At 56.0% G+C, this 16,192-nt stretch overlaps 6 protein-coding genes across 6 annotated transcripts; 2 read left to right on the top strand and 4 right to left on the bottom strand.

Annotated features, from left to right (window-relative positions):
* Window positions 1-2,586: 2,586 nt before the first annotated feature.
* Window positions 2,587-4,287, top strand: EX895_000570 (uncharacterized protein; the record flags this gene model as incomplete). The annotated part of the gene is made up of 1 exon (XM_029881171.1): window positions 2,587-4,287. The coding sequence occupies one exon, from the start codon at window positions 2,587-2,589 to the stop codon at window positions 4,285-4,287; it is 1,701 nt and encodes a 566-aa protein (XP_029742557.1).
* Window positions 4,288-5,280: 993 nt separating this feature from the next.
* EX895_000569 (uncharacterized protein) lies at window positions 5,281-8,877 on the bottom strand (the record flags this gene model as incomplete). Its single annotated transcript, XM_029881170.1, has 1 exon — window positions 5,281-8,877. The coding sequence occupies one exon, from the start codon at window positions 8,875-8,877 to the stop codon at window positions 5,281-5,283; it is 3,597 nt and encodes a 1,198-aa protein (XP_029742556.1).
* A 1,098-nt stretch (window positions 8,878-9,975) lies between these two features.
* Window positions 9,976-11,201, bottom strand: EX895_000568 (uncharacterized protein; the record flags this gene model as incomplete). The annotated part of the gene is made up of 3 exons (XM_029881169.1): window positions 9,976-10,040; window positions 10,136-10,202; window positions 10,287-11,201. 3 exons carry the CDS (start codon window positions 11,199-11,201, stop codon window positions 9,976-9,978), a joined length of 1,047 nt encoding a protein of 348 aa, XP_029742555.1.
* A 167-nt stretch (window positions 11,202-11,368) lies between these two features.
* On the bottom strand, window positions 11,369-13,240 carry EX895_000567 (uncharacterized protein; the record flags this gene model as incomplete). The annotated part of the gene is made up of 1 exon (XM_029881168.1): window positions 11,369-13,240. The coding sequence occupies one exon, from the start codon at window positions 13,238-13,240 to the stop codon at window positions 11,369-11,371; it is 1,872 nt and encodes a 623-aa protein (XP_029742554.1).
* A 343-nt stretch (window positions 13,241-13,583) lies between these two features.
* Window positions 13,584-14,789, top strand: EX895_000566 (uncharacterized protein; the record flags this gene model as incomplete). The annotated part of the gene is made up of 1 exon (XM_029881167.1): window positions 13,584-14,789. The coding sequence occupies one exon, from the start codon at window positions 13,584-13,586 to the stop codon at window positions 14,787-14,789; it is 1,206 nt and encodes a 401-aa protein (XP_029742553.1).
* A 102-nt stretch (window positions 14,790-14,891) lies between these two features.
* Window positions 14,892-15,491, bottom strand: EX895_000565 (uncharacterized protein; the record flags this gene model as incomplete). The annotated part of the gene is made up of 2 exons (XM_029881166.1): window positions 14,892-14,966; window positions 15,048-15,491. The coding sequence occupies 2 exons, from the start codon at window positions 15,489-15,491 to the stop codon at window positions 14,892-14,894; spliced, it is 519 nt and encodes a 172-aa protein (XP_029742552.1).
* Window positions 15,492-16,192: the final 701 nt, after the last annotated feature.

Raw genomic sequence — 16,192 nt, 5'->3', positions numbered from 1 at the left:
CGGGGTCGAGCGGAAAGGAACAGTCCCCTCCGAAAAGCTTGGCGCTTGGCTTCGTTTCCTCAACGCTTTTTCTCTCGTGTGAGCAGAGAGGTCGACTTTTGCCGACGATCTTGCTGACGGCCGGCTCAGGGCTCCGACGAGCGGTGCCCACCAGTATAGCGATGCAGGGACGGAATCCATCTGTTACCCCACAGCCTCGAAGGAGCACGAGACAGCTCGCAAAAGTTGATGCGGCAAAACCTGGCCTGCGTGGAGCAGCAGGAAGAAACGAGGCGGCACGACGTGCATAAGCAAGACAAGGAGAAACACTCACCGCCCAATAAGAAAGCACAGACAGACGGCGAATTTGACGAATTTCAAACGAGTCTAGCGCGGATGGCTTTTGTTTATGCGGAAAGAGATGTCGTTCCGTCCTTGCCCCAAAGGAAGGAGAGGCTGAAGCTGATGCAACGGTAAGGAGTGGCCAACTCGGCTCTGCAGGACAATCTTCGAGGTGCAGAGCGGTTGCCGTTATTTGGAAGCGAGGCGCGGCCGCACAACAAGGCTTTCTGGCACGATTTTGAAACCCCGCCCGAGTTTGCTGCCAAATGTTGCTGGTTCCACTGAATCTCTGCCGCCTGATGTTGAATATTTGGGCCGTTGTTTTCCCTTTAGGCACGAGGATGCCACCCTTATTCGCAAGGCGGCGATGATTCATGTGTCAATAGAGAGCCAGCCAATCCCAGCTCAAACAACCTAAAGACGGGGATCGCTAACGGTCCGAAATACACTAAACGCCTTGCGAGAATGGCTCGACTGGGGCATGAAGCTCTTATCTATAGCTCCAGCCGAGCGGTAGGGGGACAGCAGCCTTGCGTGCGTGGGCACCACACTCACTCAAGACATTGTTTCGGAACGCCGTTAAGGCCAGGAACCGTCAATGAGAACCGTGGATGGCAAAGGCCTGGGAAATGCCCTCTTCCGCTTTCAGACAGACAAGCAAAAGTATTTCAAAAGGCTGGATTCCAAAATACAAGTAACCTGGCTAGAAGACGGAATAATTGCCTCGGCAAAACTGGACCAGTCGAAACGAAAGGCATTGCAAGCTCGAGTTCGTTCGCCTTATCGCTGACGTTTTTTACTGGACCACTCGACACCCCACGCCATGCTGTCGCGGATGTGGCTTCGTCTAAACCCAAGTGTGATCTCGGTTGTTGGCAGCGGCCAGACTGCCTTACGCAAACGCTGTTCAGAGGGCGCGACAGGCCTTGCGTAGTTCATCTCTGCATTTTGCCAGTTGAGGGGGCCGGAACAGTCTCACCAGATGGCCGGTAGGCCAGAGACAGGTCTGGATGCGGTACAGAACAACAGTACATGTTTCTCCTCTTTCTCCTTGGCTGCAGCTCTGCTTCGGTGGCTCGCCGACACCGGGCCAATGAGAAAGCGAGGAAATCGGCCAATCCCCGTCCTCGCAGCGTCACATGCGAGCGTGACACCAAACGCCCTTGACCTCTTGATCAATCACAGCGCTCAGCCTAATCGACCTGCTTTGTGATTGGATGCAGCATCCATCTCGGCTCGTTCCGTTCCAGTTACTTTGCACGCAACCACTCCCACGCGAGATAACAGTTCTGCGTGCTCTGGCATTGGTTCTCCTCCTCTCTGTGGCAACCCCTTCCTCGATTGCCCTCCTTTCTGCGGAACAGCGAGATGAACCACCTGTAGCTACCTCATTGAACACCGGCTCCTTGTCTGCCTCTCCCCCAGCCTCACTTCTCTGCGGCACAATCTTCGTCGTTCCAGCGCCAGGACGAAAATCTCCTACTCACTCCACTGGTCACAGGATTTGCCTGCTCTACTGAGGTTGACATGGTGTGGCAACAACACAGATAGAGAAAGGGCAAGAGTAGAAAGGGAGATTTCTTAGAGCATTTCCTATCAATTGTTTTCATTTTTTTTTACCTTCCTTTATTCGAAAATCAAATAAAGTTAAAATAAATTCCCTGTGCAGCAAGATCCAAAACTCGACGCTACTATCGCGCGCCTCTGCCAGTGTCAATCTGAACAGTTAAGCCGGAGTCTGGACGTTGGGTCTTCTTTCTCGGTGCGCGTGAGCGTGTGCCTGGCCCTGTCCACGCTGGGTCGCGCTTTTCTTCTGAACCTTCCTTCACCTACGCAGTGCACATGTCGCCGCCCGAAAAAGCTACGTTCGGAAGGTCTGCCCTTGTGCCCTTATGCACACCCATGCTTCGCCTCTGCTCTGCCTGCTTCGCTTGCTGCCGTGTGGCCTCAATTTGGCTTTTTGGCTATCTCTGGTCGGACGCTGCGCCGCCTCTCCCACCTTCGAAATGCTGCCACGCTGAACTGTGCCGCATGTCGCCTCTCCCCCGCCTTGGCTGGGTGTCGTAGCTATCGCCAACCTCCTCCGCTGGCCGTATCACATATAATCACCCTCGCCATTGCAGTTCTTCGTCCGCCGCCCCCTTACCTCACGATTCGTCGCAACCCTTTAGACACACACCTTCCTACTTACCCGCTTACTTGGGTTTCGGTTGTGTCTCTTCTCTCCCACCTTTTACCTTTACCTAGATAGGTCCACACGCAACCATGGGCGCCTGGACCAACTTTGTCGATGGCTTCAAGCCCGAGTACACGATGGAGAGCGCCATCGACCCTCCTCCTCCGTTCCAGGAGAAGGACTCCAAGGATTATGAAGCCAACGCCGTTGCTGGGTTCAGGGATCCTAATGCCGAGGGTGGACTGAAGCAGAATCTCACCGGTCGTCATGTGCAGTTCATCGCCCTCGGTGGCTCCATCGGCACTGGTCTCTTCATTGGTTCCGGTGGTGCCCTGGCCACCGGTGGTCCCGGTTTCCTTATGATTGACTTTATCCTCATCGGTGTCATGCTTCTCATGGTCGTCATGGCTCTTGGTGAGCTCGGTGCTATTTTCCCCGTTGCTGGTTCCTTCGCTGCCTACTCTTCTCGCTTCATCGACCCTGCCGTTGGATTTGCCATGGCTTACAACTACTGGCTCCAGTGGCTCATCGTCCTTCCTCTCGAACTCGTCGCCGCCTCGATTGTCATCACCTTCTGGGATCCCAACGAGGTGGTGCCGAGGGGTGTCTGGATCGCCCTTTTCCTCATTGTCATCACCATCATCAACCTGTTCGGTGTGCGAGGCTACGGTGAATTCGAATTCTTCGGCTCGCTCATCAAGGTCCTCGCTGTGATTGGGTTCATCATTGCCGGTGTCGTCATTAACGTCGGCGGTGGCCCCGATGGCAAGTACTACGGCACCGAGACGTGGCGCAATCCTGGTGCCTTCAACAACGGCTTCAAGGGATTCTCCAGTGTGTTCGTCACAGCCGCTTTCGCCTTTGCTGGTACAGAGCTGATCGGTTTGGCCGCTGCAGAGACCAAAAATGCCCGCAAAGAAATCCCAAAGGCCGCCAAACAGATTTTCATGCGCGTCACGATTTTCTACGTCGTTTCGCTTTTGATCGTCTCCTTCCTCGTCCCTTACATCGACCCACGCCTGGGAAGCGGCGCTTACGACGCCAGGGCTTCTCCATTCGTCATCGCTTTCGACAATGCTCATATCAAGGTGTTGCCTTCAATCATGAACGCGGTTATCCTCGTCTCGGTGCTTTCCGTCGGAAACAGTGCCGTGTACGCTGCTTCGCGAACTCTGCAGGCCATGGCTGTCATCGGACAGGCTCCCTCGTTCTTCGGCTACGTTGACCGACAGGGTCGACCCTTGTGCGCCGTTGGGCTCTCGCTCATCTTCGGTCTGCTCGGCTTCCTCATCTATTCCGGTGAAGACGCACGAAACCAGACCTTCAATTGGTTGCTCGCTATCTCGGGTCTCTCGACGATCATCAGCTGGCTCTGCATTTGCATCTCGCACGCTCGCTTCCGCCAGGCTTGGGCTCGCGCCGGCCACACCCTCGAGGAGCTCCCCTGGAAGTCGCCATTCGGAATCTGGGGTTCTCTCTACGGCGCTGCCTTCAACATTCTCGTCATCATCTTCACCTTCTACACCTCGGTGTGGCCCATTGGTGAGGGTAAAATGACGCCCAGTGATCGTGTGCAGGCCTTCTTCATGGGCTTCATCTCGGTGCCCGTCGTTGTCTTCGTGTTCTACATTCCTTACAAGTTGTATATGCGAAGCAAGTTTGTCTCCATTGACGAGATCGACATCAGCACCGGTCGCCGCGACCCTGTCCCTGTCGAGGTGCTTCGCCGCGAGCGCGAGGAGGCTGCCGCTGCTCCTATCTACAAGAAGGTCTGGCACTTCTTCTTCTAAGCTGCTTGCTTCCTTTTTACATTTCTTGTTTCCATTCTCTTTTTTGTTATAAGGAACTTCCGCACTTGTAGCACTCGCTCTTTCGATAGTGCTCGATACCTCTCCTCCGCTTAACGACATTATGTACTTCATATATACGATCAATACGGGAATCATGTTTGCCGTTTCTATCTCGTGGGCGTGTGTCAGAATGTCAAGCCGAGGAATGAAGGGCAACGACAGATTGGATGAGAAGGATGGGACTTTTCTTTCTTTTTGATTTCATTTTATCCCTATCCTTTCTGTATAATCCAGCTGGAGACGGCTCGCTGTCAAATTCTGCGACGCCTCTTGCTGCTCATCTATCTCTCCCGCCGTTGCTTCTGTCGCTCTCTTTCTCCCTGTCCACATCTAACATAGCCAGTCTCTCCCTTCTTTCCCATTTGACCTTCCATTACGCTCACTCTGCCTCACCCAGGCTGTAGACCACGCCGCCTTGACCGCACACTTTCCCGCGCCTCAGGAAACAGACCGTCTTCTCCACGCTGCGTCATCGCCTTCGCCTTGCGGCGCTCCGTGATGACTGCAGAATGCGCTCTTTGGCAAGCTGACCCGCCCGCGCACTCGGGAGTAGCGCACGAATGTGTCTGTGCGCGCCCAGCCGCACCCCACATGGTGCATGTCAGACGCCGGCGGGTTTGGGTATTGTCTGCCGCACGACAGAACAATGGGCGCGGCGCGGCGCGCGCGATGTGAATGCTTCCTGCAGCCAAACCAGCCAGATTGCCGTTCCTTGCTTTCACGGCTTTGGCCTACGGCCAGTCTCGTCACGCTATGCACACACGCGAATCTGTGTCGAATCTCCTACTGGAAGCGTTCAAACTTATGTCGATTGATTAAGGGTGCTTGATCGAGCTGAATCTTCCCAGTCGACGTGACGGTGAGATGTTCTCGAACAGGCTCGTCTGACGTCGCCATCGCGCGAGTTCTAAGCCATGAGCAGCTGCTCAATGCCTAAAACCTAGGCAACTTGCCCAAGCTCTGATCCTGCAAATAATCGCCGATCGCGGTCAAATCATTCCCCTTGGCCTTCTTCAGATAATACCGCAACGTCTGCTCGTCTGCATCCGGAAGAATATCGCCCAACTTGGTCAGCGCCGCCTGAAACGCCTCGTCATCCGTGCCAGTGTCCGAGCCACGACGGATACGGTCCCTGACCGAGCCGTACGAGAACGACGAGCGCAGCCCAGCACCCAGGCGGGGGGAGGACGCCGCATCGTGAGAAGTAGCAGACGAGAGCGGCGGCGACGCAGGCGATAACCCGGACAGATCGCTCGTCCTACGCGTGGGGACGGGAAGGAAGTCGGGTGAAGAATAGCCCTCTCGACCCGGCGAGCGCGACGTGTGTCCTCCACCGGCAGAACTGCTGAAGCTGCCCCCACCCAGGCGCGAGACGAAGGTCGGCCCGCTGCCGAATGCACCCGTGATTGGCGTAATCGGCGTCACGGGCGTTACGGGCGTGATGGGCGCTGCTCCTGTAGATCCTGCCGTCTGGCTGTGTCCCGAGCCAATGCGTGACATGTCCTGCGGATGTCGAGGGTTGGAGTTGGGCGCACGTGGACCTAGAGGTGCCCGCAGACCGGTCGTGCCACTCGCCCCGGGAGCTATCGGCGTGCTACGCAACGCTGAATTCACCTTCGTCTCTGCAACAGAGTCCAGTCGCCCGGTGGAGCTCGACGCCAACGGGCTGGACACGACTTCGCCGCTGGAACCACCCAGCCCCAGACCGCTGACGCGCACAGGTCCCGTCGCCGGACTCTCAGGCCGACTCTGACTCGAATGGCTCGTCTCGAACGTATCCGTGCTTTGCCTCGCCGACGACAGATAGCCGCTCGCCACACCTGCTGCCGCTCCGCCGGGCGCACCCGGTGATGTTCCACGGCTAGCACGGTTGTTTGCGAGGTACGCACGAGATCCGCCCACTGCCGCAGCAGCTGAGGACAAGGGCGATGCAGCAGGAACGCTCGGCACGGGAGCAGAGGGTTGCGTACGTTTGCTACCTTTGCGACCGAGTCCGCCGAAGAATCGATTCCCACCGCCCCCTAGCCCAGAGCCTCGCGAGCTGTTGCCAACCCCGGCGAGCGAGTCAGCGTTCGAAAGGGATGCTGGAACAGAGACGAAAGATTGCGTCGAGTTGGATCGTGGCGGTTGTTGCTGCTGAGCTACAACGCCAGGATAGGGCAAGTTGATGGGACTGCGAACAGGCGACGACTCGGCCATAGTGGGCATGATTGAAACGATCTCCTTGGCCTTGGCACCGTCGCCGCGCATGGGGAAAGTCATATCGGACCGAACCGAGTCTGCGTACGACCCTTCGTTTCGGACATGCATCGATCTTGGCAGCGTTCCTTGCGCCAACCAGTCGTCGGTCTGCTTAGCTTGGTTGGGACGACTGTTTTGCTGCTGTCGCATCGCTGGCCGTTGCACTGCTTCCATCCACAGGCTCAACCCAGTCTGCAGATGCAGAAGCTCGTTCGTGTAGCGTGCGTAGGTGCCAGCGCGCTCCCAGGACGACTTGCGCTTCTTGTCGACGATGATGCCGCTGCTCGCAAACGCTTTCGGCATTGGCAACGTTTTGCCGTAGACATCGATGCGGCTGGGAACGGCGGGGCCGGAGCGTTGTTGAGGTGCCGACGGCACTTGCGCTGTACGCTGGTGGACCGGAGAGCCGAGCGGTGGTGTCGACAGCGAGTGGCTCGCCCCCGAGGGAAAGAAAGTTGATTTGGGCGTGTGGGTTGTAAATCTTGCTGGCGAGGCCAGCGGACTGGACCTGACAGCGTCCGTGGCATCATTCGGCAAAACACCCGTGATGCTTGCCAAGCTTCTCGCCGAAGGCAGCGACGTCGGGATTTGAGGACGCGCATCATCCTGCGGCTTGGGTGGTGGCATGGGAGTCGAGAACTCCTCATTCGCAGAGAGCGTCTCGTCGCCGTCGCCGAAACTGAGATCGTTCATAGCACTATCGACGGCGTCGGTGAGATCGTCCATACTCGTGGCCTGCTGGTCTTGTTCCGCAGCCGTGGAGAGGTATCGACTGGCCAGTGCTGCTGGCTCATCATAGGTAAAGGCGCCCTCGGCACCGGAGGAGCTATGCGAATAGTCGGACGGCGCCGAGCGCTCCGAGAGCGAACGACGATCGGCAGCAAGGGAGCCTTCGCGATTGGAGACGCGCTTCGGATTGCGCAAAGGACGATCTTTGGAGTCGATACTACTGCGCGAGCCATTGTCATCAACAGCCGTGACATTCATCGAGGACGCGACATCTCGAACATGAAGGGATGCACCCTGGCGTGGATTGCTCGACATCGCTGCTGACGGTTCTTTGGTGGGAGCGGCAGTTGAAGGGGGAGATGCTGTGTCGGTCTGCTGTCTGCGCAGTTTGGCTCGCTCCCGCGCTTCCTTGAGCGTACGAGGACGCGATGCATCGGTTTCGGCAAGCAGCTCCTTCTCAAGTCTTATCTGCTCGTCAAGGCTTGGCTCGTGAGAAGACCGGCTGCTAGCCGCCTTGCCTTGTGCCAACAGGCCTGCTTTTTCGTTGACCACAGGAAGGAGGGTCCCTTTCGTTGGGCTGGGCTGGGAAGACGAAGGCCCTCGATCCGGCGAAGCCGCCTGCCGCGAAGGATGCTTAGCAGGAGCGTCGTCACGGAACTCTGCGCTGCTCCATCGGTGAGGAATCTGATCGGCTACAAGCTGACCAGAGCCGGAGCGCGAGGCTGCATGGCGGGTTGTCGACGATGCGGTGCGGGCCATGCTCTCACCCAACGAGGGACTGGGAGAGATGTTGAACGTGTCTTGCATCACACTGCTGGTACGCCTGGGCACAGGCGGAGATGGCAATGCGTTAGTAAAGACTTGTTCTCCGTCCCGGTCGTTCTCGTTGGCGGCATTGCTTTTGCGAGCAGCTGAAGGCTCAGCGGTCCTATCTGCCGACTGATCGAACGAATCGTGGTCTGGTACTTCGTCTTCGTCGTAATGCGAGCCATCGCTATCCTCCTGCGGCGCTGCTACGCCGATGCGAGGGGGAGGCGGCAAATCGACAGCTGCCGTGTCGGAAGCTGGGATATCGTGTGCAGGCTGAACACTGCGAATCGCGTCAACGTCGAATCCAGCGACGGAAGCACGTTTGCTCTGTGGCAGTGAGTCGGTTGCGGAAGCTGAAGCTGTAGTCCAGATAGAAGCATTGCTGTCGCTGGGAGGCATAAAGAAGCCAGGAGTGGATGTCGATGCATCCTGGCTTGCTGTCTGGAAGCCACGTGCAGTCGGAGTCATCGGCATGCCATTGGAAGACACAGCAGACACCAGAGGCTGTTCAGCAGTGGGCGCGCCTGGATTGCTGGAAAAGGCGATGTCTGACTGGAGTGACTCTGGAAAGGAGCCGGGCGAGCGAGCGTAGAGGTCGAGAAGACTACCGTTTGAGATGACCGAGCTGCCGGCGGCTGAGCGATACGAAGTGCCGAACGGAGGAGCAGAGAGGCTAGCACCTGTGTCGGCGCGATTCCTCGTAGCAGCATGCTTTGTTGCCGCTGCTGTTGAGTCGCCCGGCTGCGCCATTGTTGATGTTCTGTGTGATGCCTGACGCGCCCACTGAGATGTTCAAGGGCTGTTCAACCGACGCGGGTGCTGCAGACAATGTCGCAGCGAGCCAGCCGTAGCCTCCGAGCTGCGTCAAAGACCGAGCTTTTATGAAGGTGGGGTACCGCCCGCAGAGATACTTGGGAGGGATTGTAGATGGATACAGTAGCGTGATGAGACGAGGAAAAGATTGACCCGTGCGACGCTACTGCATTGCGTGGCGTGTATAGTGGCCCTTTGGCCGCAAAATTTACCCCGACTGACTCTAAGAAATTGGACCCTTTAATACGGGCTTCAAAACTACACTACCTACAGCGTCTGTTTGTGCGACCGATTCCACTAGCTCGTTCACAGTCCAACATGGAAGGGGGTGATATCAACGATATCGAGGCAGCGCAAGAATGGCAGGCCAAGAAGTCGTCCTACCCGAATCTTGATGGCGAGTATCACTCGTACCGATAGCCTCGACCTGCGACGCTCGAGCTGAGCCGTGTTCTGACTGTATTCCTCATTCTCCTTTCTCATTCTCTTTCGTTTGCAGTCCTTATTCAGCCGGATGCTTTCATGCTTGCTCGCCTCCCACCTACCTCACCAGTACCACCGACAATACTGGACCTTCTCTCTAACCCGGCAATGTCTCAAGGAAAGGGATCTTTCTGCACGGTCTCACGCACGCATCGAGAGCTGAGCATCCTCGTCTCTGTGTCGGCGGACCGAAGCTGGTCTTATCTCAAAGCCGAGCTCGAGCCTGCAGATGGCAAGGGCCAAGAAGATGGTTATGGCATTGATGGGCCCTGGAGAGCATTTCGAATTCGTGGACCCATGCAGTTTCATTTGGTGGGTGTCCTGCTCGAGTTCAGTAAATGCCTGGCCCAACGCTCCATTTCGATCTTTGCCGTCTCAACATGGGACACGGACTACATCTGCGTTAAGCAGCACGACTTTGACAGTGCGTGCAAAGCGCTCACAGAAGATGGCTGGAACGTTGTCGGGCAAGCTGATTGAGCCTTCAACAGCAGTTTGATGGGGTGTTCTCTAGTTGTATGATGTTCGTACAAGTACAGGTCGTTTTGAAAGCTATTTCTTTCGATCATGGATCGTGTAGTTGCCATAGTCCTTCTTGGGATCATAGACTTCCCAGCCTGCATGATCAGCCAGAACCAACGGAGCGGAAATTGGATCGAGGTCAGCAGATCGGTTTCATGACCGGCGAGAGTAGCTTGGACTGGGTACTTACGACTGTAAGGCCAAACGTGCTTGTTGCGGTTGTAGAAGGATCGTTCCACCACTTTGCCGGCGTGAGACTGTATTGTACGGAGGTGTGCATTAGGTCAGTTTAATTTTCTGCTCGTTATAGGGCCAACTGCAGCAAGATTCAGCGCACTCACCTCGTCCTTCTCGACGCTTGCATCGGCCACCAATCGGATATCGTCGTGTACGTCAAAGTTGAACAGCGGACCCGACTTGCCTCTTGCCTTGTTAACGATGAAGTCGTAGAAGCTATAGTGGTGAGGGATGATCAGATCCTCCTTGATATACATCATGCTATCCACCGAGACTCCGCGCAGCTCGGACACCTGCTGTCGACATCGTTCCAAAAAGTGGGCGATAGTGTCTCCCTTCTTGCACATGACAGTCTTTCGATGGCCCGTGCCGTCCCAGTACGAATAGGTGATCTCGACTTCCTCCTTCTTCATCTCTTCTTGCTTGCGAAGCCATTCCTGGCGCAACTCTTCGCGCATGCGACGCTCTGCCTCTTCGCGGTCTCTGTCTGGCAGGAACGACGTGTCGACATTGGGGTTCTTGAGACTTGTTTTTTTGGTGATGGGCTGCGAGTCTTTGTCGATATCATCGAGGCTGTCACCGTTGGCCGCGTTGTCGTCCGATCTCCTCTTGCGCTTGACGTTCGTCTCCGCTTTCGATATCGATGGCCCTGCGGCAGCGTCTTCGTCTTCGTCGAATGCGAACGACAGCTTTGCGCGCTCCTTCTTGACCTTCTTGTTCTTCTTGGCGACCTTTTCTTCACTTCTGAGCTCGTTGGTGCGTGCTGCTTCTCTCCGCTTTTCCTCTTCGAGTTCGGATCGCAGCTTCTGAAAGTCCTCAAGATGCACAAGACCAACAGTCGACTTCTTGAGCGCATCCTCCATCGAGTCATTCTTACCCACAAAGCGATCCGAGCTGGTACGGTTGCGCTCGGATTCTTTGGCAAGGTCGGCCTTCTGACGCTCGAACTCCTCCATCATCTTGGTTCGAGCCTTTTCGTGCTTGCCTTGACGGCGAAGCTCCGAATGTGACTGCGACATGATGTGCGTTCGGCTGTCGCTGTCGATCTGGCGGCGTCTTTATGTTAGGATGGGGGGCGTAGCAAACAGAAAGTTCAACCAATTCAAAAAGGTGGAGAAGCGTAGGTGCAACGTGCGGGACTCGGGGTCGGGAGTTTGTATCAAATTTGTTAGATTGGAGTAGTACTTCAGAGCCTGTCTGGCTTGCGACGACAAAGCCACACGGCTGGATTCTTAGCGATGACCACAGGCAATGCGAGACGTATCATAGTGCCTGCCTCAGGCCTCTGGCCGGAAAATCCCAGCAGCGCCTTGGGAATACTGAGCACGTCGGTCTTGATCTGCGAAAACGATTTGCGCTGCAGTCCGCTGAACGACGTGACAGGCGGCGCCAAGGGTTCAAACGGCTGATCAGAATCAGCTACCTCTCTCCCAGCTTGCGATCGGAGAATGCGGCACTCTGGCGTCTCTGTGAGGATGTGCGTGAAGGAAGACCATGCTCGTGCAGCCTCAGGCCCAGACACGGGCAGATCTTCGGTCTTGTCGTACACCCAGCACTGTCCCGATCCACACAAAGCTGGCACAACCCCACTGAAGCGATCAAGTAATCCGGTCGAGCGTGTGCGGTCCAAGTGAATCGAGCCGAATAGAGTGACTCCGGTCATGGCTGGTAGCACATCGACGTGAACGATGATCGGACCGCGAGCAATCCCTTCCGGGCTGGACTGAACTTGCTGGTGCATGATCGCGAATGCGTCTCCGCCGGGGTAGTTGATGGAACTCAGGTGGCCTGTGAACCAGCTCAAGCCCACCTGGAGTATGAGCAGCGCTGCAAGCACGGCTTTCCCGGGCCAGGATCGAACCAGTTTACTGGCTCCGATGGAGGCTACCACATTGAGAGCAGGTACGATGTAGAACGCAAAGCGCCATTCTTTGTGACCCAGCATGCTGAGCACTCCAATATGCGTCATAGCTGTGAGTAACAAGAAGCTAGCTCTTGCCTCCAGAGCTGTGCTGCTCTTCTTGATCAGCTGCGAAGCTCCAATGACAACAAGTGGAGCTGTGAATGCGAGCAGCTTGGGAATCAGTGACGTGGCGTACGCATGCCAGGGCGAGACACCCCATTCACTGCTCTTGCCCTCGACGACGTTGAAGAGCAGAGCATCAAGCTCGGGCCAGAGAGGGTACGGCCGACCATCCGTGACGAGGTTTAGCAGAGCCACAGCGAACACTTTGAGGATGCTTTGGGCTCCTGAGTTCACCAAATCCTGCCAGAAGTAGGTGTCGATCGCCGTGGTTAGGAAGACGCTGAAAGCGCCGGCGATGATGCCAGTCTTGAGGCCAGTCCACAGACTGATCTTGCTCGTCAACAGCAGATACAGGCCCACAGGGATGAGCGTGGCTACAATCTCGAGGCGCAGCACGACGGTGCTGAAAGTCAACAGCCAGATGGCTGCCTTTGCATCGGACAAGGTGCGCTGTTTGCTGTCATTTGGGATGGCAATGCTGCGGCAGACGAGTGCCAGCGCAGCGACGACAAATGGCAGCGAGAGCGAGTTGGGAATTGTTCGGCTTGCCCAGAACGCAAAGTGGAATTGAGCTGCCGAAATGAGCAAGAACAACCCGGCTTGCCATCGCTCGTCTGTTCGCTCTGGCGAACCTTTCCTCTTAGCAATCTCTGCGGACGAGACGAAGCATTGCTGGCAAAAGAAAGTGAGGGCAGCGGCGTTGACGGATGCAAGGCAGAGTCGGACAATGACTTGGACATCTGCCGATGTCTCTATCGCCCCGACCAACCTCGAGAAGAGGATGAAAGGGTACGATACGACAGCTAGCAGAATCGGTCCGATAAACGAGCGCGGTACAGCTCCTGGAAAGACTTGATGATCGTAACGCGGCAAGGCGTCGGGTCCAATGCCATAGCTGAGAATGTCGTGTACCGCTTGTATTGTGAAGCTCTCCTCGACCTTGGTGTAAGGGCATGAGACTGTTCGCCAAGCGACGAGGATAAGCAGGCAGGGGAGCCCACAGAGCCAGATGAAGCTGGTCGCACGATCCATTCTCGCCAAGCCTGAACTACCCTAGCATGATTGCTGCCACGAGGGAGAAAAGGGGGTGAGTCCTCGGGCGTCGTAGAAGTGATGTTGCCTGCAAGAGAGTTGGGCGAATGGGACAGGTGTTGGATTGCTTTTCTTCCGAGATTTTGAGCGCGGGCCATCACATGTCGCCAACGCGAGTTGGAAATTCTTCATGCTTGACTCTCCACTTCATCATCACCCACATCGACCTCGAACTCATGATCAATCGCACTCTTCGCTACCTTTAGCTTTCCATCATCGCCTCATCACATAAGAGTCGCACTCAGGTGGCAAACCGTAGAAGCTGCTCTCAATCACAGCCCTCATGACGGCCTCGCGCAGGGCACGAGTGCCTCCAGCAACCGACTTGACTGCCGACTTTCGCAGTCTCATCACGCACCGACGACAAGAATACCCACCCTCATCCTCGTCTGGGCAAAGTTCACGCTCGCTCAAGCGTAAAGATCCCCCCGAGAATGTGGTGAGAGCACACAAGCAGTGGTTGACACAAGCGTACCTCATCCGAAAACACATCATCTCGTTGCTTGGCTTCTTGTATTCGATACGTCGAAAGTACCTGGCGCTCGGAAACAAGACGCGCGTCCATCATCTTCGTCAAGGACTGGAAGGTCACGACACACCCGAGGACCCGGAAGATGCGGCTGGCGACGCGTTCGCAAAGTGGAAGGCATTCACAGGGCCGTTGAGCGACACACAGAGGGACGAGATCGACTTTCAGGTCAAGGTTGTCATCAAGCGATGTCTCGAAAGCATCAGGGAGCTCGAGAGCGCCGAAGAAGCTCGCAAGAAGAATGCGCCCACCACGCCGACGGCGCTTTCTCCGCTTCACAGTCTTCTCGCTCTTTCGACAGCAAGGGACTCGTCAACATCCATCTTGGCCTCTTCGCTCGTTTCGGCGCACCGGGCGTCCATCACACAGTACCTCTCGACGCTCTTGTCCAGGGCGTCTTCGCTGCAGAGCGATATGCAAGAAGCTCGTCTCAGAGTACAGCGTGAAAAGACAAAATCGCTAGCCAATTCGAGGCTCCAACTGCAACAGCACGCCAACGGCGCATCCGCAAGCACCGCAGCATCTTCAGGGACAGCATCAGCCCCCGCAGTGATCCATGGCAGTGTAGGTGGCTCGTTCAATCCAGAGCTTGAATCAGAATCGGGATTGGTAGGCAAGGACATCAGCGCACAACTCTCGGCATCACAGATCGAGATGTTTGAAAACGAGTCTTCGGAGCTGATCAAGTCGCTCGAGTCGGATCTGGCAGCGATCAAGAAAGCCGAGTCGAGGTTGTACGAGATCAGCGAGCTTCAGACGCAGGTGGTGCAGCAGCTCGAACAGCAGGGCGAGATCACGGATCAGCTGCTGGACGAAGCAATTGGCGTGGGTACCGAGGTGGGACGCGGGAACGAAGAGCTGCGCAAAGCAAGGGAGCGCAGTCGAGAGGCGGACAAGTTTTTGTCCATCTTCTTGGTGGGGAGCGGCCTTGCACTGCTGTTTCTTCACTGGATGGACTGATCAGCAGTCGTTCTGCAATGCATTCCAACTCAAAATCAGAGCCCAGACCTTTGGGGATGTGTGCCGGTTATACGTTTTGCATTGAGAGAGAAACAGTCGCAATCAGAGACCGAGCTGCTCCTTGACAGAATCGCGGATGATCTTTTCGTAACCTTCGCGGTCGTCTCTGTACATTTTCTGTCGAGACAAGGAATGAGGTGCCGAGTCAGTATTGAACGAAATTTGGGACAAGGGCTAGGAACGCCTATGAAGACTTACGCAAGCATCGATATTGGCACCGCTCTCGACGTTGGGCTCTGCGAGCATGCTGAGCACAGAAAGCAGGATCTTTTCGATCGACTGAACGGGCGACCAGCGTTCGGAGGAGGACTCGTACATATTTGGATCATCGCCTGGTGCGTGGAGGATCGAGATGCATACAAGACCGTCAGAGTAGACGTTTGGGTGGAAGATGGGGGGCTCAAAGCGCATGGTCGGTGGCTCGAGGGGATACGAGGCCGGGAAAGTGAGGCGAGCGGAGAAGACGCCGCCCTCGAAAGGTGTGCCGTCTGGCCCTGGCACGAGAGCTTCCCATTCCAGGTAGTTGTCCTCCGAGATGGGGCCAACAGCAGGGAAGAGCGTGTTGGGATCGGTGGAAAGCTGTTTGTACTCGATGGTGAGGCGCTTGATTGCCGCGCTCGACGACGCTCTGCTGTTGAACATGGTGGTATAAGCCGGACGCGGCTGTTGCAGTTGTTGGTACGGCTGAAACTGCGACAGATACAAGCTGCTACCTCTGATTCTAGTTGATGCAACCTCGAGAGGCAAGGTGTTGTGGTTGAGATAGGGTATTTTGAGAGAGAGAGAGAGAGAGTTTGTGTGTGTGTTGGTGTTAGATGAAGTCGAGCTGCGTCAATGCAAGGCACACAGAGCTCCAAAAAGAGACACAAAACGCAGCAGCACACTGTGTTGGTGTGTTGATATGGCTGGCTCAGTTCAGGGTCGAGAGGGAAGGAATCACGTGAACAGGTCCGTCAATTTCGTTCTTCCAGTGTGCGCAATTGCCGCCGTAACAAATAATGGGACAATTAGAAAGAGGCGTCAAGTCGAGCTTGTTCCATGCATGTTGCCTGGACCGATGCAAGACCGTAGGCAGGTGCAGCGGACCATGAGGTCACATGTACAGTACGTTCACTGCAGTCAGCCGGTCACGTCTGCCGATGCTGTCCAAAGACAATGAGGAAAGCTTGCGGCTACAATGCCCGATGCTGTCAGTGACACAGCGCCACGCGCATACACTCAATGGCCAAGCGGTGCTGTCTTGTCGGAAACACTCCGAAGAATACCGAGTTTGAACATGGTCAGACGATCCTTGGCTTGATGCTTGAATCAGATTAGAAAGGCAGCAGCAACCTTTGGGGCTC

This window comes from Sporisorium graminicola, chromosome SGRAM_1, assembly GCF_005498985.1.
Source record: "Sporisorium graminicola strain CBS 10092 chromosome SGRAM_1, whole genome shotgun sequence".
In the NCBI taxonomy this organism is placed as follows: Eukaryota; Fungi; Basidiomycota; class Ustilaginomycetes; order Ustilaginales; family Ustilaginaceae; genus Sporisorium; species Sporisorium graminicola.
The sequence above is the reverse complement of the archived record's forward strand: the minus strand, read 5'-3'. Positions and strand labels throughout refer to the sequence as shown.